Source organism: Phascolarctos cinereus, unplaced genomic scaffold (assembly GCF_003287225.1).
Source record: "Phascolarctos cinereus isolate Bilbo 61053 unplaced genomic scaffold, phaCin_HiC Scaffold_7;HRSCAF=346, whole genome shotgun sequence".
In the NCBI taxonomy this organism is placed as follows: domain Eukaryota; kingdom Metazoa; phylum Chordata; class Mammalia; order Diprotodontia; family Phascolarctidae; genus Phascolarctos; species Phascolarctos cinereus.
The window spans coordinates 152,708,516-152,733,768 of record NW_027556180.1 but is presented as its reverse complement, the minus strand read 5'-3'; the positions used below and the strand labels follow the sequence as shown (position 1 = coordinate 152,733,768).

Below are 25,253 nucleotides of genomic sequence, written 5' to 3'. Positions count from 1 at the left end.
CAATTTAGAACTATGCCAAAGGGCTATAAAACTGTGCATACTCTTTGACTAGTAACTAGGTCTTATCCAAAAAAGATTTAAAAAAAGAAAAAGGAAAAGGTCCTCTATTTATAGCAACTTTTTTTGTGGTGGCAAAGAATTGGATGCCCATAATTGGGGAATGGCTGAACAAGATGTGATATATGATTGTGATAAAATACTACTGTGCTGTAAGAAATGATGAGAAGGATGCTTTCAGGAAAAAAGGGAAGATTTCAATGATCTAAGGCACAGTGAAATGAACACAACCAGGAGAGCACTGTACACAGTAACAGCAATACTGTATGATGACCAAAGGAAACAACTTAGCCATTCTCAGAAACAGAACGATTCAAAACAATTCTGAAGGACTTATGATGAAAAATGCTACACACCTACAGAGAAGGAACTGATGGAGTACAAATGCAGATTGAAGCACATTTTTAAAAAAATTTTCCTTATTATTTTTATTTTTCTTGTTTGTTTATTTGTTTTTTTTGCAACATGGCTAATATGGAAATATGTTTTGCATGACTCTTCATGTATAAGCCATATCAAATTGCTTGCCTTCTTAAGAAATGGTGAGGGGAGAGAGAGAGAGAAATTTTGGAACTCAAAATTTTTTTAAAAATGAATTTTAGGGGCAGCTAGGTGGTGCAGTGGATACAGCATAGGCCCTGGAGTCAGAAAGACCTTGAGCCCAAATCCAGCCTCAGACACATAACACCTACTAGCTGTGTGACTCTGGGCGACTCACTTAACCCCAATTGCCTCACCAAAAAAAAGAATTTTAAAAATTTTACTTTACATGACAAATAAATAAAAATTAAATGAAAAAATTAAAAATAACTATATGAAGATTAGTTGAAGGAAATGAGAATAGTTTGCCTGGAAAAGACCTAAGAAGGTAAAGACTTAAGAAAGATGGGACAACAATTTTCAGATAGTTGAAGGGTTGTCATTTCCCTTCTTTATTTCTACATAGCCCCAGATTCAGGTCTGATATAAGGAAAAACTCCTTAACAATTAGAGCTATTCAAAAATACAATGTGCTGCAGGACAAATGGTGATGTACTAGTATACGTGAAGTATAACACTGCTAAACAAAGCACAAAGGCTAAAAAACCCATGTGAACCTAGAACAGTAATTCCCCAATACTTGTGGAATTAAAGCTAATAAATGGCCAGATACCCTCCATAAATAGCTAATAAATGGCCACTCAACCTTTTCTTGAAAATCTTAAATGGTAGGGATCCCACGACTTCTTAAAAATTAGAACTCTCCAAAACTGTGAAGTTTTCCCTTATGTCAAACCTAAATGGGTATCTATCTCCACAGCTTCTTCGGATTGTTCCTATTTTAGCCCTTTTAAGCTAAAAAGAAGTATAATCATCTATCAAGCAATAACCCTTCAACTACTCAAAGATCACCTCCATACTACCTTCAAATCTCACCATTGGCAAGTAAAACAGGACTAGTTCTTTCAGTTTATCTTCATAAGGCAAGCAACTGAGAATCTTTAACATGGTTTATAACTCAGCAATTTTCTTCTTAAAATATAGCAACCAATCTGAGCATAGCTCTTTAAATATGGTTTAATCATGCCTTTCCTACAGAAAGCTATTTTTGGAAGCTGAGGGAGGCATCACAGAAGAGTGCAGTTGGATGATTTGGCTTCATATTGCGCCTCTGACTTTTTCTAGTTATGATCATGGGCAAGTGAATTAGTCTCTCGGAATATCAGTTCCTTTATCTGTAAAATAAGGACGTTGGATGAGAAAACATATAAGATTCCTTCCATCTCTAAATCTATGATACAATAATCCTGTGATGCCTTAGGTACCATTTCACACTGTTGACTCATATGATTCATATTCCATTAAAAGTCATAAACCTTGAGGTCAGAAACTATCTTTTGCCTCTTTTTGTATTCCCAAGCACTATATAGGCACTTAGTAAAAGTTTTTGATCTTTTTGAGATAAAACACTGTGTGGCCACTTTATATCCTACCTTATACTTAGGAAAGCAATTTTTTTTAATTCAAGTATCAGATGTTAAATTTATCCCTACTATATTTCATCATTTTATCTTATCAAATTCAGTCTGATGTTCTGCTATGCCAAAATCTTTTTGAACCTGCGATTCAATGTATTAAGCTATCCTAGACAAATTTGTGTCATTCTAACTGTATTATAAAGAAGAAATCCTCAAAACCATTTCATATTCATTAAAAAAACTTATAAGATGAGGAAGAATCAGAAATAATGGACATCAATAACATATAATTGATAAACTACAAAACACAATAAATACAAAATAGAAACATGATCAGAATATCAGATACCATAAAAATAACAGAAGGGAAACCAATCATATGCCTTTCATAGCCATGGGTAGATGAATTATTTATTTACCAAGGGTTAGAGGAAATTTAAAAAGCAAAACCAGATTATTTTGACTACAAGAAATTCTAAAGTTCTTGAACAAACAAAATTAAGGTATTTAAGATTAAAGGGAAGAGGCTGTCTGGGAAAAAATTTTTGTATCAAATATCTGTTATAAGGTTTCCATATCAACCAATCAACCAGAATCTAAATGGGATGCCTTAGATTACTTACTACCTTTCAGACATTTGGGAAATGGCTAAAGAAAATGACTAATGAAATATTATTGCACCACAAAAAAAATGACAAGATGATTTTAGAGGATGCTGGATTGTAATGAATTTACAAAGAGTAAATTGAGAAGAAACAGGAGAGCAATATGTAAAAAGACAACAACATTGTAAAAATAGTAACTTTGAAAGATGTAACAACTCTGATGAAAGTAATGCTTACAGTAGTTTAACAATGCAGTGGTCATTTAGAGCGACTACAGATGGGAATTACTCTTTAGTTGGCACTAACCACCAAAAATTTGGCAGGAGTGCCTAGCAAGAAAGAAATATGCCACTATGTGCTAGCCTCACAAACCAAAAGATATTTAGCTCTGAAACACTACTGTATACAGCCACTCGAAATTCAAATGTAAGAAAGAGCCAGAAAACAGATAGTAACTCTACTGAGCCCAGAGAAAAGATCCAGTTTTACCTGAATAGCAACGAGAGTCACTTAAAATGTATTTTATATACCTGTGTGTGCATGCCTGCATATGTGTGTGCATAAATACCTAAGAAAATTCTAATTTCTGACAAGCCCAGAACTGACAGAAGACTACAGTACCCAAAACTGATAAAAGTGTGGATGTAGAAGTTAAGTTCCTTTAGAGGAGGAATTTTTTTCATTTTTGTCTTTGTTTCTCCAGCACTACAACAGTTTCTGGCACACAGAAGCCTTAATAAATGCTTGTTTGTTGGTTGACTGCTTGATTGCAGTACATGTAATGCAATAATGACTCTCCAAAAGATATCAATCCTCATGCAATGGAGTATAAGGTAAAAGGGAGCATTTGCAATCAACCTTAAATGTTCCCTCTTAACTGTGTAAATAGCTATATACACTTTAAATGGCTCTCACAAAGAGTCTGTGTTTTTCACCCAAACTAACCTGGAAACCTGTCCTAAGATCCTTGGCCAAGGCCCTACATAGTGTCAGTGTCCCCTTGCAGGTTAGAGAACAAGAACAAAAAGGGAAAGCTTCTCCAGTGAGGTCAGGTAGCATGTCTGTGGTGGACAAAAGCAAGTTTATCTGCTCTCCACAGAGTACACTCTCCTCCCAATCTCACTGGGATGAACAGGGGGCAGGTTTCTTTTCCTCATAATCTAACTAACAGAGTTTTTAGTAGAATGAAAGATGCTGTTTTCTGAAGAGAAACTCTTGTCTGCAATACCCTGAGAACCCCTATAAGTAGTATTTTCCTTTCCATCTTAGAAGTTGAAGTGGTTAGGATAACACCAGAAAAATGTCAAAGAGGGCAAAGATTTTCTTTAAGTGCTTTATGAACTCCTTTTCCCTGATGGTCTTAAAACTCCTGATATTTAGAAATACCTTCATGATATCCTCTATTTAAAAAGAGGCAAAAGACCTGCCACCTTGAATGGTTAGAAACTCCAAAATTACTAGCATTCTTCTCCCCAGCAGTGCAGGTGAACTCAGCTATGTGAGAGTTTCTTATTTGGACATTCTAAGGTGTGAGTCCAAACAGTATGTAGATTTTTTAAAAAGAGATGAACAATTATCTAATTCATGGAATTTCAGAGTAGGTAAAAAGCCAAAGAAGGGGGGGATCTACATTGAGACAATGGACCTTTTCCAGCCCCTTACAGAGAATCATTCAGTCACTTAACAACACCCCATACCCCATGGGATGAAGACTCAGGGTTCTCAGAGAATATTCCTCCTCTTTCCCTTCCCCTCCCTGGTTCAACAAACCAGAAATGCTCTCCAAAACTCAGGTACTAGCAGGTTCTTTTATTCTTTTAAGGCTAAGATAGTCACAAAGGGGCCTTGGCTTTAAGTTGCTGATTCCCCAGGAAACTGCCTGGAATAAAGTCTGGACTCTGGCAAAGCCATCATTTCTACCAACCCTATTATGGATGATCCTGACTTAACTAGGAATTGGGCCTCTTGCAAGATGGAACTGGACTGAAGAAAGACTATTAACTTAGCTGATACCTCTCTAAGCAACTAATTGAACTATCTGTCTCTCTCTCCCTGTCTCTCTACATCATAGTTTAACATTCATATTAGCATGATATTAGCATAACCATCTGCTTATCATTTAAGAAATAAAAAGGATTTCTTATTGTAAGGATTAAAATGCACAGGTCATTTCAGAAATCAACCAAATGCTTTCTAAACAGTCTGTAAATCTTCTAGGAGCAGCATATACTCCTGAGTCATGGTGAAACTACTTCTTTTTATAAATTTTCCTTTATCTATTCCCACCCAACCTTGCCCTCAAGAATGTAACCAAAAGAGCAAAGAACAAACAATAGATGATCTAAAATACAAGTATCAAATTTGATTCAATGCTTCAGTTTGGGGGAAAAAAGTAGAATACAACTAATACATTCTCACAGCATTTGTTATACCTTTTATTTTATTTTTTAAAAAACTTTTTATGTTACTCACAATCACATTTCATGAATGTTGCCATTTCTGAATTACTCTGGGATACTAGCAGTAGATCAGAAATCATTTCTATCTCTTTCATACAGAATAAAAGTGGAAAAAATAGAAAAACAACATTTATTTTATTTTCCAAATGCAGTGAAAGTGCCAATCTGCATTAACACGAGGGAGTTTCCTAATCCTGGAGTTCCCATTGCCATTTAAATTGTAGGTCCAGTCCCTAACCCTAAAATCATTAAAAAATATTAATTATGGAGTGATGAGATACCAAAAACAAAACTGATAACTAATACAGATAAGAAAGAGAACTCTTTTGTTGGGTCAGTATTTAAAATTTTTCTTTAAATGCTCCCAAAATTACAAATATAGTATAGATGAAGTAAAGATAATAATAACAAAGTTTTATTTCCTGATTAATGCCAGTACTATGTTCCTAATTTTGTCTTCCAAAAAGTAATAAAAAAGCACACTGAGAAATTTCACATTCAACTTAAAGACATTAAATCTATCAATACGTAAGCAATGTTCAATTGACCTTTGACACAGCTCACTAAGAATACATAGTTAAATGGATAACTTTACAAATCTGCTGATACTTCAGCAGAAAGGACCATGATGTTTTAATGCATTTGGGTAGGGCTGATCAGTACATCTGTAGATCAAAATACCTGATAGCAAACAAGCTACTTTGGGGGCATAAATTACAACATAAAGAAAATAACAGTGTCTGGCCTTGCATATGGGTATGGATAGTTATCACAGTCAGAATCGGAAGACACATGTGAGCCAAGTTTAATTTACTCCTGGACAAGAAGTCACTATTATTGTCTACATTCAACTCTGGCACTGGCCAGTGGCCAGTTAATAAAATTAACTCCTTAATAAAATGAGAACAGATTTAATGATTCTAGGTCTTTCGCGGAATTAAATACTGGAAATTATTCCATTTCCACACATGGTAAGAAAACACTACAACATGTTCCTGGAATTGCCTATATTATAAGCAATATAATAATGAGTGGATGAAAGTGATTGAAAAAGTAGTGGCAGCAAGATACCTAAACAGCTGTTATTTAGAAAACTGAAATGAAAGGCTAGAAAAATACTTAAAGACATATCAAAAAAGCTCCAAACAACACTTTGTAACTGTGAACAGCTTTGAAAGAGCAGTAGCAATTTGGAACACAGAAATAAAAAACTGGGTGGTTCTTTTGAGTAAACTGTGAATCTGACAGTATCAAATAGTTACAGACTCCACAAATTAGTAATAAATTATAATTATAAAATAGTTTTTACAAGGACACACAAAAAAAAATTTCAGCCATACCTACATATGCAAAGTGATTGTAGTCACAATCAATAACATGATTGTGTAATACAAGGATTCTAAAAAAGTGAAAAATCTAGAAATACTATTATGTTTTTTAAAAATACAACAGTATGAAAAGGAAGTTATATCCCAGTTTTGCCAAGGAGATGATATATAAGTCATACATACACAAACAGGTGTTTTTAGAATATATGTTTCATTTGACAAACTCATATAAAGTTTTTTTTATTTTTATTGATGTGGGGTTTTTTTACATTACATTTACAAATTATCCCACTCCAAAAAGGTCTCTTGTAACAAAGTAAAATAAGTCAAACTAACAATACAGTGATATCATCTAAAATTAATGCAATATTCAATATCTAAAACACCTCTCCAATCTCTATTTTTAAAAAAAAAAGTTTTAGAATAAACAGAAATCCTGCTTACTTTTGCTCCCACCACACTGAGACAAAAAAAGAAAAAGAAAATTCCTTGTAACAAATATGCATACTCGGGCAAAAGAAATTCCTCATTGACTATATACATAAATATGTTTCATTCTCCATCCTAAATCTGCTTACTTTTGCTCCCACCACACTGAGACAAAAAAAGAAAAAGAAAATTCCTTGTAATAAATATGCATACTCGGGCAAAAGAAATTCCTCATTGACTATATACATAAATATGTTTCATTCTCCATCCTAAATCTATCACTTAACTAGAATATTACACAAACTGAAGCACTCATTCCTCAATAGCAATGGAACATTCCATTAATAGTAAAAATTAGAAGGTACTAGGTAATGGGGGGAAAATTCATTGCAACCAATTTCCTTAAAAAAAGGTCTCATATCCAAGATATATAAAAATTCAAATACAGGAAAGTTCCCAAACAGATCAAAGGTTAAAATATATGAAACAGGCATTTTTAAAGGAAGACATCCAAGTGATCAAAATTATAAAACGTTCTCAAAACTGAAAATGAGAGAAATGTAAATTAAAGCAACTCTGAAGTTCCATTTCATACCAATCAAACTGACAAAGATAACAAAACAGAAAAGTAACAAATGTCAGAAGGGCTGTGGAAAAACAGGTACATTGATGCACTGATGGTAGAGCTATAAACTAGTCTAGCCATTCTGGAAAGCAGTTTAAAACTATGCCCAGAAAGGCACTAAACAGCATATATCATTGGACCTAGGTATAACACTATTAGGCCTAGGCCCCCAAAAGAAAGAAGAAAAGGATCTTTATGTTCAAATATTTATACTATCTATATCAAAATCTTTATATCTTTTCATGGGAACCAAAAACTAACAACTAATTGAGCAATGGTTACACAGTTTGTAGTACATGAATATAAAAGATTTGTGGTATAAGAAACTACGAAATGTACAATTTCAGAGTGAAGTGGGAAGACCTCTATCAACTGATACAGAGGAAAATAAAAACTGAACAATTTAAAAAGTAACATCACAGAGAAAAACATGTCACAACTCTTATCATTTCAGAGATAATGTTTATGTGTATAGGGATAAGTATGTATGTACATAATTGTATATTTGTTTTGTATGTGTGTGTATACGTATATATGTAAAAATACATGCGCATGCATGCGCAGGTGTGTGTGTTATGTATTTGTGTATGTGTAGAATTTTCCTTTAAGAGTTACTCAATAAGAACCCAGACAGAGGTATTTGTTAAAGTTTGCAAATGAAGCAACTTCTCCTTGTAGTGAAATGTCTTAAGGAGGAAAGATAGTATTTTTAACCACATCTTCACATGATTACCTAAGAGAAAGTTACTGTCTAGTACACCCTCAGCGGATTGTCTTCAGCCAATGAAATGAAAGGGTAAAAAAAACTACTACATGCTTTTTTTGATAACCTATCTTTACTTTTAACATTCATTTTTAAAAAATTTTTAACCATTTTTATTTAAAGTTTTGAGTTGCAAAGTCAATCTCTCCTTCCCCACCTTCCCCTCACCCAAGATAGTAAGCAATCATACAGTGGTTATACATGTGCAATTATGTAAAACATTTCCATATTAGTCATTCTATACAAGAAGACTCACATAAAAGAAAAAAAATAGCATGCTTCACTCTGTATTCAATCAATATCAGTTCTTTCTCCTGAGGCAGATAGTATGCTTCACCATTGGTCCATTAGGATTACCTTGGATCATTGTATTGTTGAGAATAGCTAAGCCATTCACAATTCTTCATCAAACAATATTGTTGTTACTGTGTACAAAGTTCTCTTCATTCTGTTAACTTCACTGTGCAACAATTCATGTGGGTTTTTATGAAATCATCTGGCTTGACATTTTTATAGCACAATCATATTCCATTACAATTACATACCAGTTTGTTTAGCCATTCCCCAGCTGATGGGCATCCCTTTGATTTCCAATTCTTAGCCACCATGTAAAGAGCTGCTACAAATATTTTTGCACAAATAAGTCCTGTTTCCATTTTGGGGGAATATCTTTGGGATATAGACGTAGCAGGGGTATTGCTGGATGAAAGCGTAGGCACAGATTTATAGCCTTTTGGGTATAGTTCCAAATGGCTCTTCAGAATCGCTGGATCAGTTCATAGCTCCACCAACAGTGTATTAGTGTTTCAGTTTGCCTACATCCCCTACAACATACAACATTTTCCTTTGGTGTCACATTAGCAGCTCTGATAGATATGATATGGTACCTCCGAATTGTTTTAATTTGTATTTCCTGATCAACAGTGGTTCAGAGTATTTTTATATGACTATAGATAGCTTTTTTTTTCTTCGTCTGAAAACTTCATATCCTTTGACCATTTATTAATTGGGGAATTATTTTTATGTATATGTACATGTATTTTTATAAAAGTGACTCAGTTTATATTCAAAAACTGAGGCCTTTATCAGACACACTTTTACAAAACTCCCCCCTCTACAGTTTTCTACTTTCCTTATAATTTGCGTTGCGTTGATTTTGTTTGTGCAAAAACTTTTTAATTTTATATAATCAAAATTACCCATTTTACATTTTTTAATCCTCTCTATCTGCTTTGGTACTAAATTCTTGGCTTATCCATAAACTATTCCATGCTCTCGTAATTTGTTTATATCACCCTTTATGTGTAAATCATGTACCTATTTAGACCTTATCTTGGTGTATGGTATGAAATGCTGATCTATACCTAGTTCCAGCCCTACTGTCTTCCAGTTTTCCCAGCAGTTTTTATCAAATGATGAATTTTTGTTCCAAAAGACTGGATCTTTGAGTTTATGATATACTAGATTACTATGGTCATTTACTATGATGTAATTTGTATGTAAACTATTCTACTGATCCACCTCTCTTTCTTAGCTAGTATCAGACTGTTTTGATAATTACCACTTTAAAATACAGTTTGAGATCTGGTACTGCTAGACTACCTTCTTTTGCATTTTTTTCATCGATTCCCTTGATATCCTTGAGCATTTGTTCTTCCAAACGAATTGTTACTATTTTTTCTAGCTCTATAAAATAATTTTTTTATAGTTTAGTATGGCATTTTTATTATATTGGCTCAGCTTACCAATGAGAAATTAATATTTTTCCAATCCTTTAGATGTAACTTGTGTGAGAAGTGTTAAGTTCACATAGTTTCTGTGTTTGTCTTGGCAGGTAGACTCCCAAGTATTATATATTGTCTAGAGTTATTTTAAATGGAATTTCTCTATCTCTTGCTGCTGGACTTTGTTGGAAATATATAGAAATGGTAATGATTTATAGGGGTTTAATTTTGCATCCTGCAACTTTGCTGAAGTTGTTAATAATTTCAACTAGTTTTTTAGTTGATTCTCTGGGTTTTCTAAGTATAACATCATATCATCTACAAAAAATGATAGTTTTTGTTTCCTCATCGCCTATTCTAATTCCTTCCATTCCTTTTTCATCTCTTATTGTTGTATCTAACATTTCTAGTGAAATATTAAATAACAGAGGTGATAATGGGTTTCCTTGCTTCATCCTTGCTTGTAGTGAGAAGGCTTCGTGCTTATCCTCATCACAGACAATGCTTGCTAATGGTTTCCGATAAATAGTACTTATCATTTTAAGGTCTCCATTTGTTCCCATGCTCTCTAGTGTTTTTAATAGGATTGGGTGCTATATTTTCTCAAAGGCCTGTTCTGTATCTACTGAGATAATCATATGATTTCTGCTGGTTTTGTTATTGATATGGATGATTATGCTGATAATTTTCCTAATATTGAACCAGCCCTGCATTCCTGGTATAAATCCTACCTAGTTATAGGGTATGATCCTTGCGATATATTGCTGTAATTTCTTTGCTAGTATTTCATTTAAAATTTTTACATTATACTCATTAGGGAAATTGGTCTATAATTTTCTTTCTCTTATTTTGCTCTTCCTGGTTTGGGTATCAGCACTATATTTGTGTTATAAAAGGAATTTGGCAGGACTCCTTCTTCGTGTACTTTTCCAAATAGTTTATATAGTAATGGGATTAATAAATGTTTGGTAGAATTCACATGTGAATCCATCTTGTCCTGGGGATTTTTTCTTAGGAAGTTCATTGATGGCTTGTTTAATCTCTTTTTTCTAATATAGGGTTGAGTATTTTACTTCTTCTTCTGTTAATCTGAGTGATTTATATTTGTGTAGTTATTCCTCAATTTCATTTAAATTGTCAAAATTTTTGGCATATAATTGGTCAAAATACCTCCTAACAATTGTATTAATTTCCTCTTCATTATGGTGAGATAACCCCCTTCATTTTTCATACTAATTTGGTTTTCTTCTTTCCTTTTTTAAATCAAATTAAGCAATGATTGATCTCTTTTATTCTTTTTTTTTCCCATAAAACCAGCTTCTAATTTTATTTTTTAGTTCAAGGGTTTTTTTACTTACAATTTTATTAATCTCTCCTTTGATTTTCACTTAGGTGTTTATTTGGGGATTTTTAATTTGTTCTTTTTCTAGTATTTTTTTAGTTTCATGCCCAATTTATTGCTGTTTTTTCTCTATTTTACTGGTTAAGCAAATAGAGATATACACTTTTCCCTAAGCACCCCTCGGGTACTTCTTCCCATTTGGCCGCATCACATGAATTTCAGTATGTTCTCATTGTTGTCATTTTCTTTAATTAAATTTTGAATTGTTTTTATGATTTCTTCTTTGACGCACTTTTTTTTAAGGATCAGATTAATTGCCAATCGATTTTTAATCTCTTTCCATTGTCCATTACTGAATGAAATTTTTATTGCGATCTGAAAAGGATGTATTTACTATTTCTGCTTTTCTGCATTTGACTGTGAGGTTTTTATGTCTTTTAATTTCTATTTTGCCCTCTCGTTCCAATGTATCAGAGCAGTTTTCTTTGATAATTTCTTGAAAAATGTTGTCCAGGCTTTTTTTTTTTAATCATGGCTTTCATGTAGTCCAATAATTCTTATGTTATCTCTCCTGGATCTATTTTCTAGGTCAGTTGTTTTTCCAATGAGAAATTTCACATTTTCTTCTAGTTTTTTACTTTTTTTTACTTTATCATATCTTGATGTCTCATAGAGTCATTAGTTTCCACTTCTTCAATTCTAATTTTTAAGTAATTATTTTCTTCAGTGAGCTTCTGTACTTCTTTTTCCATTGGGACAATTTTATTTTTTAGAGAGTTATTTTCCTTGGTAAATTTCTGTATATCTTTTCCCATGCTACTGACTCTTTTTAAAGGATTCTCTTGCATCACTCCCTTTTCCCAATTTTTCTTCTACTTCTCTAATTTGCTTTTTAAAATACGTTTTAAACTCTTGCAGGAATTCTTTTTGGGCCTGAGACCAGATTACATTTTTCATTGAGGCTTCACATGTAGCCAATTTTGACACTACTGTCCTCTTCTAAGTTTATGCCTTGCTCGTCTCTATCAGTATAATAACTTTCTATATTTATTTTTTTTTACTCATTTTTTTGCTATTTTTTTTTCTACTGTGGCTCTGGGTCTTATTGCCGACTTTCACTGGGCTTCTAGGGTTTAGCTGCTATCTTTCTTTGGAGGACAGGCTTCCCTTCTGGCTTTTACTGGTGGGGGGGGTGAGGCTTCCCTGTGGGGCTCCCTAGGGCATGGGTTTAGCTTCTGGTCTACTGCAGGGGTGGGGCCCTGCTGCTGGGTTGCTATGTAAATAAGGTCTCTCTGCTGGTAGGCTCCAGGGGCAAGGTCTTGCCTTTGGCTAGCCCTGGGGTGGGGCTTCACTACTGGTCAAGAATGGGGTCAAGGCTTCACTAGGGGCTTGTGCTGGGGGCAGGATTACTGGGGTGTGGTCTTGCTGTGCTTCACAGACTGCTCACTTGCCTAGGTGACTGCTGGTTTGCAGGAGGGTTGGCCCTCACTGGTGGATTGCCCCAGGCTTGGAGCCTTGCTGCAAGCTCCCTGCTGTAAGGCTGTCTGCTGCTGCTCTTAGACCTGCTCCCCTCTCATCTCAATAGGAAAAACCTTTCCTGCCTAGCAGATAGCTGCTTCCCTGCTCCTAGATCAATTCTGAGGCAGTTTTCTAGTTGTTGGGAGGGAAATTTGGGAAATTTGGGAAAGCTTCAGAGGGTTCCTTCCTCACTCCACCATCTTGGCACCAGAACTACTACATGCTTTTAAGAAAGAGAATGATTCAGATAAATAAGGTCAAGTGTATCTGGAATGTAAGGGAAGAGATACCTTTTTTTCATATAGAAGATTTGATATTTGAATGAAAAATTTCAAGATAAACTGACATATCTAGCCTTACACTGAAAGATGTTTACTGAGAACTTTTTCTACCAATGCAATCAAATTTGGGCTAAATCCTGAATTGCAGTTCTTTTACTTGTGATGGCATTCTCTACCAAAATGTAACATTATGTCTTTAAATCCTGATATATCAAAAAAAAAAAAAGTAACGGAAGCAAAAACAAAAAAAAGATTCTATTAAACCATTTAGTTTCTGAGTACAGGAGGTCTAAAATATATATAGGATTACAGAATTGCAGAAAGATCTCCTTAGAAGTCACACATAATCTGGTAGAAAAGTAGATTAACAGTTTCATATTTAAGTGAGAGATTTGTGTTATGGTGTATCAGATCACAATGAAAAATATCTTACAAGTGAAATGTTATGAAAGGTATCATAATTCATTATAGTAAACTATTTCTAAAGTATAAAAGCTACAACTGAAGCATGCTACTATAAAACAAAAATTAACCAAAAGATTATGAAATGAAACTCAAAATAAAGCAGAAATATCCACTGCAAACTACAAATGTAAAGAAGAAATTAATTTGTTTGCTTACATTTCCTCCATCCATTATATCAATGTAAAAGAGTTGCCACAATGAAGAGGTCAAAAGAGTCTAGATACCACCTTAGCCAGCAAACATTATATAATTGTCAAGGAGAAAGAAACAGCAGCTAAGGGCAAGAGAGATTTGTGATTAAAAACTAATTTGCAAAACACTACGAAGGAAGATAACTGAATATTAGAAGCAGTATTGCCACATACAAAAAATTAAAAGCAGTACATGCTAAAACAAGTGCAAAGAAAGAGTGACAAGAAAATCAACTAAGCTATATGATCTCAAGACCACATAGATGAAACTGGAGAAAGATAACAACGAAGAGACGCTTAAGGTTTAAAGGCCTCCCAAAATAAGAAAAATCAAAAAACCTGAATATCATGACATAAAAAATAATAAAACTGCCCAGGACTTCTGAACACAAAAACCAAAGCACCAATTGAAAGAATCCAGAGGTAACCTCTGGAAAAAATGGAAAAAAACAAAACCAAAAAATGGGCAAACTCCAAGATGATTTAACAATTTAATGAAATTTAACAATTAAGAAAGATGACCAACAAATTCTGAAAATGACTAAGAAAAAATTTCAAATAAAAGGAAATGAACACAAGACTATTCTGTATCCAATGGAAACTTCAGATGGGATTGGAATAATATATTCTGAAGAACAAGGGAATTCAAGAGAAAATCCAAAAATGACATAACCTGTAAACCTGAGCTTATTCATCAGTGAAAAAGATGCAAATTCAATTATAGTCATTTGAGGCATTCCTACCACCACCACCCCAAAAGTGTTAATAGATTACTTGATTTGCAAACGCCTCAAAAAGGAACATAAGAAATACATAAAACTACAAAGGAAAGCAAAAGTTATAAAAGAAAATGTCCTATCTCAGAAAGCTAATACAAAGTAAAAAAATAAAGACCTCTATAGATAGTGGGCCATATTTCCATCCCAAGATCACAAATTCAACCCAGAGGCAAGTGATTAGTACTCTTTCTGTTGAGCGAGGATGGAAGAGACAAACCTTAGAGCAATACAGGGGTGCAGTGCTATCCTGAAATAACTGGAGAGGGACCTTGGATTCACGTCCTAGGCATACAGGACCACAGACCTGTCACTGACACTGAAGAGAGAAATCTAAGACTCATATCATGGGTGCAGGGTCTGTGGTAATGTCACTCTAATTCAAAGAGAAATTCTAAGAGCCAGAAACTAGGAATGACCAAGGGCCACAGTGACTAACAATCAAATTTCATCCTGAAAGTTCCCTCAACTCCTACAGCTTCTGATACTGCAACAATCTTGATCCTGGAAGCCCTTCTACCATTGTTGAGCTCCTCCAATAACCTCCACTTTGAGGAACACGTGAGGGCAGAGATTCTTCATTCCTATGCAGGCTCAATTTCTGGCTCTTTGGACTTGGCCATCATTCATAGGATTACCCCTCCCTACCCCACCCTGGCTGTTATCCTCCATTAAGCTCCTTGAGGGCACAGACTATTACTTTTTGCTGATCTTTTTTATTTCCAAGCATAACACAGAACCTGGCAAATGCCAAGCTATTAATACATAGTGACTAATTCATTGAAATTTGTCTAGATGAAAAAAGGCTCAAGGGAAATAAAAGGAAAAAGAATGGAGAAGGGAAGTGGTCTAAAATTATTGGTTCTCCAAATACACTATAAAAAGTTATCATCTAAATAATTTGGGATTGGTTAAAAAATAGAGAGGTTAATGACTAGAACAAATTAGGTATACAAAGCAGAGAAGCAAATAAAACTAGTAGCCAGAGTTCAATAAACTAAAAGAAACCTAGCTTCTGAGATAAAGGATCACAGCTTACAAAAACTGAACAGCAGTTTGCCAGAAATTGGGTTTAAACTAATTTTTCAAGCAATCTACCAAGATAATTTCCAAATGGACATATGACCTAAATATACACGGTTGCTATCTCTTATGTTTAGGGAAATTGAAGGACAAAGGAAGATATTACCTTTTAAATCAATGGACAGATTAAGAGATCACGATCATATTAGGGAAAAGAAGACCACAGGAAATAAAGACAACAATTATAAAAAATTTTTAAATTTGCACAAATCCAAAATAAGCACCAAAAAGGACATATTGAAAATCTGAGAAATGGATAAAATGTAAATTAACAAGAATACAGGAATGATAAATAAAAATAAAAGCTGGTTCTTTAAGAATATGAACAGAATTGATAGACTTTTAGCCAAATTGATTAAAAAGGAAGAAAATCAACAAAACTGCAAACAATATATACAAAGCAGAAGAAATAAAAAGAATTATTAGTACATACTATATGCAGTTATATGTTAACAAAACTGAGAATACAAATTAGATTACCTTTAAAAATGTAAAATAACTATACTAACAGAAGACTAAGTAGAAATCTAAAATAACGGAGTCAAAAAAAATTATTTAAAAGTCACTTAACTTACAAGTGATGTAGGTCACAGAATAAGATGAAAATGTAGTTGAGAAATGTTTAACAAAGTAAATTAGAACACAATAAAACACAGATAATGTTAATTTTTAGTTTTTTATAAGTCAATATGCTACCCAGATTTTTTTGTATTTGAGTTTGATACAACTAATCTAGGTAATGCTCTAAACTATAAATTACAAAGAAGATGACAACTTGTATTGATGTAATCTCATCCAGGAGTTTCCTATACCCATAATGGAATCACAGTTCCAGTTCTACACACACACACACACACACACACACACGGGCACAAGGCACATATGCACAAGCGTGTGTGTGTGTGTGTGTGTGTATACATAAATATATATTCATGAACATACCAATAAATATATGCATGTATATACCACCTGCCTATTCATGTATATGAATATCTCTCTCTATATATATAGATATACACACAATATATATGTGTGTGTGTGTGTGTGTGTGTGTGTGTGTGTGTGTGTGTATGAAAACACGCACATCATGTTTATATATACACGTGCCAACTGTAAAATAACTACCAAGGAAAAAATTCCTGGTCTTGATGGATTTCCATAAGAATTCCATCAAACTTTTAAAGAATAATTAATACCAGCACCATAAAATTTATTCTCAAAAATTGAGAAAGCACTCGTCTAGGACAATGTCCTAAAACCCTAACAGGGGTAAGATAAAGGAAATAGAAATGAATATTATTATTGGTTCAATAATTTTAATAAAATCCTCTCAAACAGAATATAGTAATTTATTCAAATACATATTCATTCGGATTAAACTAGTTTTATGCCAAAAATACAAGAATGGGGTGACAGGAAAAAAATTAACATAATCAAGCATGTAAGAACAACCAAAACCACATGATTATCTCAAAGGATGCAAAAAAAGCCTTTGACAAACTTCAATATTCATGTATATTTTGAACACACACACACACACACACACACACACTCTCTCTCTCTCTCTCTCTCTCTCTCTCTCTCTCTCTCTCTCTCTCTCTCTCTCTCTCTCTTCCCTCCCCCCCCAAAGTACAGGCAGAGAGGGAACTTTTTTTAATGTCATAAAAAGTATCCATCTAAAACTAAAACCACGCATCATCTGCAATGGAGATACACTAGATTAGAAGCTTTCCCAATAAACATGGGACTAAAGCAAAGATACTTCGTATTTCATATATTTCCAGAGATGCTTACAACAGAAATAAAAAAAGACAAAGAAATTAAAGGTGTAAAGTTAGTCAAAGAGGAAATACAACTTTCCCTATTTCCCGATGAAGAATGGCAGTCTTGGGGGTGCTGCCTATTCAAGGTTCTTGTACCTATCTTTCCAATGGTAGCAGCTGGTTAGCAATTGTTTCTGGGAGTTACGAGAAAGGCTGGCTCCTTCTTCACAATTATTTCTCCTCTCAAAGATGGCTGAAAGGGCTTGGCTAGAAAGAGGTCTGATGGTTTGGGGAACAATGATCCAAGGCACTCAGATTCAGGGTCCTAAGTTGTAACATCATCTGATAAAACTGGAAATAACTCTGCCAAATATTAGCCTGACCACATTTTACACTACATTCTACAACAAGCTCAAAATGCATACCTGACCTGAATATTAAAGATCATACACTGGTCCTAGCTGACAGAAGTGATTTCATTTTTGATCACTGGTTGACTGCCTATATACCAGAAAGTTCTTATGTACCCAACAGTTGGCTTGGTCAGGTACACGAAGGATTAGGAATGCAAGGTTAACAAATTATCAGTTTAACAAATTTAATCTAATCCAGGTGTGTAAGGGGAGCAAACTTTACTAATCATAGTGTCTTTGTGGTTGATAATGAGATTGCTGTCCAGACCACCCACTAACTGACTGCTCCCAAGGTTCCCTCCTATTTAGTCCCTGTGGATCCACCAATAACAATAATCAGATATAAGGTAGAGAGTGAGGAGGTCTGGGCTCAAGTAGGATACAAGATCTCGTGTGTGTCCAATCGATTTTCATCATTATGTGCACAAACGTTGAAAGGGCAAGGAAGTCATACATATTTACATGCCTATGAAAAATAAACTGCTTGACTTCTGATTCTTTGAGCACTTATGTTCCTTCTCAATACTTCCTCACCCACAATTCCCTCACAATACCATAAAAAAAAATCAGAAGAGAAGACCACATATATTTCAAAGCTATGAGTAGGATATGTATTATTAATCAAGTAAGGGAGAGACACAATTACAAAAGAATAAATACATAATTTTAATTATATGCAATTAAAAGGCTTCTGTACAAACCAAATTTAATGCATGTAGGATAAGAACAGATGTGTTCAAATGGGGAAAAAAATTTTGAGTATCAATTTTCTTAGATGGGTTTGGCTATCCAAGATATGTATATGTGCATTCATATACAGTCATTCCTCAATATTCACATATTCAACTTTCACAATTCCAAGTATTTATATAATTATATTAGTGATCGCAATTTCACTTTTATGTTAGCAACCATGAACGTTTGCAGCTATGTGCATCAGAGAAAAAAAAAATCAGGGGTAAGCAATCGCACAAGTTTGTGGAGCAACTGGTATCCCAGGCACTCCACTGGTCTTGATCACTCTACCCTTGTAAAGAGCTCCCTGCGCATTCAGAGTATTGGAGGTAATGGTGAGACCTCGGCCATCTCAACTGTCTCCTGACAGCAGGGAATAAAGTCCCAGAAAGCTCTCCTTTGGTTTTCAGAGAACAGCCAAGGTAGAAGTGTTTACAGCATCATAGTATTGTCTGAAATAAATTTTTTTTAGTTGAGATTTTAGCACAAAAGGTCACATAATTCTAGGGAATTACTAGCAAGAAAAAATGTTTTACATGTTGCCAATGTTATTACGTGAACTGCATTTATGGATTATTTCATGGTTACTGTGTTAGAAAAAGTGCATGTTATCAGAATTAATGTTTTGTTATAAAGAATTGTATGCAGAAAAATGTATTTTCAGCAATCTCTAGTCAAAAGAGTTCTGTTTTAGTGGTCATAGGAACCTAACACCTATTTTCCCACAGGTTTAACATATTAACATTCACATTTTTTATTTTCATGCCATTTTCTAGAAATATTACCATGGCAAAAGTGCAGGATTGACTGTATATACACATATATGTATATGGAAAGAAATGTATACACACACACATACACACACTACACACACATATACACACTACACACACATATGACCAAAAGCTACTCTCCAAAATATAAGTGATCAGAATACTCAGTTTTCAAAAGAATTACAAAACCATCAACAATATGAAAGAATATTCCAAATCAATAATAATGAGAAATGCACAACAACCCTGGGGTTTCATTTCACAACCAAAAACTGGCAAAGATGACACAAGATGGGAAATCAATGTTGGAGAGGTTGCAGGAAGACAGGCACACTAGTGCATTTAAAGCTGAGAATCACTATAACAATTTCAGAAAGCAATTAGTAATTAATCAAAAAAGTGACTAAACTATTCATGCCCTTTGACCCAAAGATTCCACCAGAAGGTTCTTCCCCAAGTAAGTCATTGATAAGAATAAAGTCCTAATCTATACCAAAATGTATACAGCAGAAATTTTTTGGTAGCAAAAACACAGAAATCCAGTAAATGTCTTGCAACTAAGAAATGGATAAACAAATTGTAGTATGAATTAAATGCAATTTTATTGTGTTGGAATGAATGATAAATATGATTACTACAGAGAAGCATGGAAAGATTTACATCAATTGATAAAAAGTGAAATATGAAGAACCAAGAAGACTATAAGGACATTCAGATTTCTTAATCATGGAAACTGAACAACTGTGGGTGATCACAAGGGCTGTAGCATAACCATCTCTTTGTTTATCTGAGGTAGAATAAGGCAGAATCTTAGAAACTGAATAGGTTGAGAAACTGGTATGTGAAAAGAAAGGAACATATATATGTTGCAATCACCAATAAAAGGACAGAAGTTACGATGAGGAAAAAAAGTGTGAAGTTTTAAACTTCCTGAGAAAGGCAAGAGAATATGCGCATAATATGGATGGTGAACCTAAAGGGAATGTCTAGACAATTTGAAGGCTTTCATATGGCATTGGCATGTATGTCTAATATGAACTCAAATTCCTGTCTTTGCATGATACTGATTATCACTAGTATTACTTTTATGCTTAAATGTGATTATCAGAATTGGGACTGGAGAGAAGTGGGAGAAAGAAACAGCACCTGAAGTGAAGAAAACAAATATGTTGAGAAGTTAGGTGGAAAATTACCAGAAAGGAGGGAGGGAGATCTCCTGAGATAATGGGGAAGAACTGAAGCAAAGACAGACTTTTCTTTCATTCAGACTACACTTCCCCAAACTAGTCTGAATTTGTGAAGCTTTATTATAATTATGTTAAAATATTTTTGCAAATGTTTATGTTCGCTTCCAATTAAATTTAAGACTATTTAAAACAAAACCAGAAAAATACCTTATAGTGGGTGAGAAAACAAATTAAACCACTAAAATAGCTTGTAATTCTTCTAAAAGGCTTAACTCTTCACAGATCACTGAATCTTTTAGAAAATCCATTCAAATTTATAATCTTTTTGGCAATCTATAGCATAAAATATAAATTTTAAGCTTAAATAATTTAAATTCAGGGTTCACATGCAAATCAAGTACTCCTAAAGAAAAAATGAATTATATCTATATTTAATCTCAATTTATTCACACAAACTTTTTTATTTCAATTTGCAACCAACAAATAAAACTTTTATTTAATTTGCTAAGTGCTACACCTTTAAACCATTTCCTAAAGTGGATGTAAAATATATCATATAATGCCATAAGAGAAACCCACAGTTTTGTAGTTACCTCGGATGACGTAATTATCCAGAGCTGCTTCCATTCTCTCTAGTGCTTCAGTTCTATTAGAACCATAAGAAATTAACTAAATACAAAAATAAATATTGAACTTGGATCAGCTATTTAAGAAAAATATGAGAACTTATTCTAATAAAAATACATACACACACACACACACATACAATATAAAAGTTTTCAAAAACCTTGGTTAGGGATGTATATGTGTGTGTAAGTTAGTATGGTTCATTAGTTATAACACAAGTAAATATGCAAGCCAAAAGCTAATCAGTATTAAGATCCAGCTATTTCCATCAGATTTGTTGCCTTTTTTCGACGTACCATTATACTAACAGAGGTGTGATTTGGAATGCTGACATTTATCTGATACGGTAGGAGGAATATCTATCCCATGTAAGTTAGGTTAGTTTTCCCTTAAAAGAAAATGAGGCTATCCCTGAGAATTAGTTGTTCCAGGGGACAAAGGTTCAAACCAATGGTAGAGCTTCCTGGTCATTTTAGTATAAATACCCAGGCAAAAGAAGTTCTCCAGCCTTACACACCCTGCTGAGTAGGCCACCTACTTGGCAAATATGGAGGCAGGGGGCTGTCCCCAACTGAATCATTGCTACATCTTTGCTAAATATTCTAAATAAGCTTCTTTAAAAGATAAATTTTAGATAATCAAGTGTTAATATGTTCCAATCCTGAGTGTGAACCAACAAAGCAGCCTGAGTCAGGACTAGAACAAAAATATCCTCTCAATTTTTTTTTTGTTTTTAACAAATATATGTATTCTTAGACTATCATTCTAGGTCTATAAGCCTTAGTAAATGGACTCCAATAATCTACTTAAGTTATTCATTTAAATTAACCATTTTATGGACCTTTCTGTCCATATTTTATTGTGAGTATTCAAATGACATGGATAAAGGTAAAAGAGATGGATATCTGTTTTTAAAAGCTTTGCTGTCTCTGATATAGATTTATTCTCCAAAATATTGAAGTCTTAAGCTTTTGTTTTGTTGATAATTTTTTTACCTCTCACACACACCATCTTTTCCTCCTATAAAAATTTTACTTATATAGGTTAGAATCATTCTGCAAATTTTGCACCTATAAATTTTCTCAGAGAAATATACAGAAAGTTGGAGTTACTTAAACATAACTACATTTATATACCTTTACAATGAAACATTTTAATATTTAAGTTTTTTTTAAGTTTTCATATATATGGATAAAACATACCTAGAATTTATTAAATGAAAAACTACAACTTTGGCATTAGAAAGGAACTAACATACATAATGTACAGGCATCAAGTGGGTTCTTTTCAGGATATTTAATAAACATGATTGTTTCCTTGAAAGAGTAATGTTAAACTCTTTAAACATTATGACAAATTCTGGAAAGATATTTCATTCTTGAAGAACCCTCTGGGATAAAGTCCATCTCATCATAACAAATAAAGAATTTCTAAGAATACCGATCATTTCCCTTGCTAAGATCCAAAGAGTACCACTTTCAGTGTACTCAAACTTTCCTTTAAGGAAAAAAAAAGTGTTCTAAATACTTCACAGATAAATAGACCCTTGGGCTACTGTGAATAATACAGACCTGAAAAGCAGGAAGGAAACACCTCTACTCTTTTATAAAAGTAAAGTAAAAATTTTTGATTAGTCAATTCCTTAAGTAATCAGCTATGTTTAAAATTAGATACAAACTACAAAACGAAAAAGGGCCACTTGCATCCAATATATACTCTTAGCTACAGGAAAAAGAGCAGTTATGTCCTTCCTTGATCCCATTCACTCATGATTTACCAGCCTTTCCTTTCACTCACTTATTAACATTTACTTTATTATTTGTATTATTACATTATCATTTACATATTAACATATATTATTTAGTAGCACTCATGCAAAAAAACTTCACCATTTATTATTGTCCTTTTTTTTTTACTAAGACTAAAGGAAAAAATAAAAACTAATAATGCACTTTAAAACTTCTTTAAAAGGAAAAAAAAACCTGCTCTCCTTTCACTATCACCACTTGCACTTCATGTTTCAAACAATTATATAGCACATGATTCACACTAAAACCAAATTTTTAAATTTACAATTAAATATATGCATTGTCTTTTGAGTAAAAATTTCAAAGGAGACAGTTAAGAAAGACAACTAACTTTTGATATCATTGGATCATAATAAATGCTAATATCACTTCCTGGTTGAATCCCACTGTCAACTCGAACCTAGGAGAAAAAGAAAAAAAGCAATGAAAACAATTCCATATGCTGTAGACCTTTTTAAATAGGCCAAGTAGTAGGCAAGCTAAAAGGTAAACACTCTTTTTAGGCAGAATATTTTAAATTTTCTCCCTATTTTAAGGGATAACACCCATATATTATTTACTCTGAATTAACATTTCTCTTTTAAGGAAGACAAAAGCAATCCAAAGCTACTTATTAGCCAAATCACTTTTGATGTCTGAAAATACAGTAGAACAAATTGCTTTGTTTTCACTCAAAGAAAGACTATAAGGAGTAACACAATACATGCATATAACAAAATGCTGTTATAACGTAGGCAGAATTTTAGAATGCATTTATAATTATTTGTTGGTGTCTTCCACCTGAAACCTGGCATGAGCTGCCCCTTCTAAAGCACATTCGCCACTTCTGAGAACTCCAATGAAGACATGACTACGGCATATTCGGCAGGAACTTTAAAGTACTGCTTATCAGCTTATCAGTTATTATAGGAATACAAGTCCTGTGGCTTTCATGTCTGTAACACTTTCTTTTTCTGCTTCACCCTCTCAACTGTAAAATACTTTTTTTTTCTGTTGCTGTTGTTCCCCCGAGGCTTTAATGTTTATACAGCTTTATCCATGGCTTTGCTTTGTAAGGACATAGCCCCAATTAAAGCTCTGATTCTGCAATTTTCGTGAGAGAAAAAAAAAACCTAGCACAAGTTCAAAAAATTCTTTTGAAGAACCTGATTGCTGTTAACCAGACAACAAGTTAGTTAGTATATCCCTGATTCTTGTTTTCATCTCTCAGTTTGATTTCATCAATGTGGCACTAAGGTTAGCCACATAAAACTTTTAAAATGAGCAGTTGCTGGGGAATAAATATTTATTAAATTGTTGCTGTTGAGTTTTGGAATGTGAAGTATTTTAAAGCTAATCAAAATATTCAAGACGGAGAGACACACTCCAGGGATCTTGAAGACACAGGAATTCGATGGAAGTTACTAGAACAGCAGGACTTTGATACACAAAATTGTAAAGAGGTTGGGTAGAGAAGACTAGAAGCTCACATGGATCTTCACCTGTGGGAAGAAACCTTTCTAATAAATAGCAGCTCATCTGTCTGCAGTGAGGCAGAAAAAGGTCAACACAGCGGCTGTTAGGCCTTTAATATTTTAATTTAGGCAATTATCAAGGGACCACATGTAAAACCTCTTGTCTAGGGAATTCACAAGAGAATAGGATGATGGCTTTATTATACAAATGACACCAAATTATAAACGAACAGGTTTAATTCTTTTTTTTAACTGTGTATCAGTATAAATGTTTAAAAGATAATATAAAAACATACACATTGTATTCTAATGCCTGTGCTTGCAAATACAGGAAAAATATATATATGCCAATGCCTATATTTACCTAAAAATGTAAACTAAAATGAATTTTAATTACACTACAACCTAATTTTAAAATATAATTTAATTATGCTTGAAGAAGCTAAAATTGGAGTTCTACAAAAGCATATCAATGTATTAAATATTAAACAAATAGGGAGAAGAATTTTGAAAACAGTGAAAATGAAATCACTTTAATATTTAAATTTCTTCAACATGCAACTTCTCAATTTGGTAATATAACCCCAAAGCTATTAGTGTCTTTAATTTTCTTATTCACATGACCAAATGGGCAAAGAGGTAATCTTATTATTGTGTGATTTTTACAACAAGAGTGTTCTCAAAAATGAGGATAAATTTAGCTGTGTCAAACTAAATTAAAAAACTTTCTGTGACTTTATCTTCTTATATTATTAATATTCAAGATGAACTCATTCTCACTTCATTTCATTTTCTATATTTTAATAAAATAAAAGGGATCATAAAGATTATGAATGACAAAGGATTACAAAAAGTAATAAAACTCTGATAGCATTATTTTAGATGAGGT

The 25,253-nt window shown here is 33.5% G+C and overlaps 1 protein-coding gene across 3 annotated transcripts in view; it reads right to left on the bottom strand.

The window, feature by feature from the left end:
* The window catches only part of PCCA (propionyl-CoA carboxylase subunit alpha), a 484,900-nt gene that overhangs the window by 224,534 nt on the left and 235,113 nt on the right, over window positions 1-25,253 (bottom strand). For all 3 annotated transcript variants that reach the window (XM_020964021.2, XM_020964019.2, XM_078147299.1), the window contains exons 15-16: window positions 23,242-23,310; window positions 21,069-21,144 (exon numbers count right to left, since the gene is read on the bottom strand). In XM_020964021.2, coding sequence (XP_020819680.1) covers window positions 21,069-21,144; window positions 23,242-23,310 — 145 coding nt within the window. The remainder of the gene's footprint in view (window positions 1-21,068; window positions 21,145-23,241; window positions 23,311-25,253) is intronic.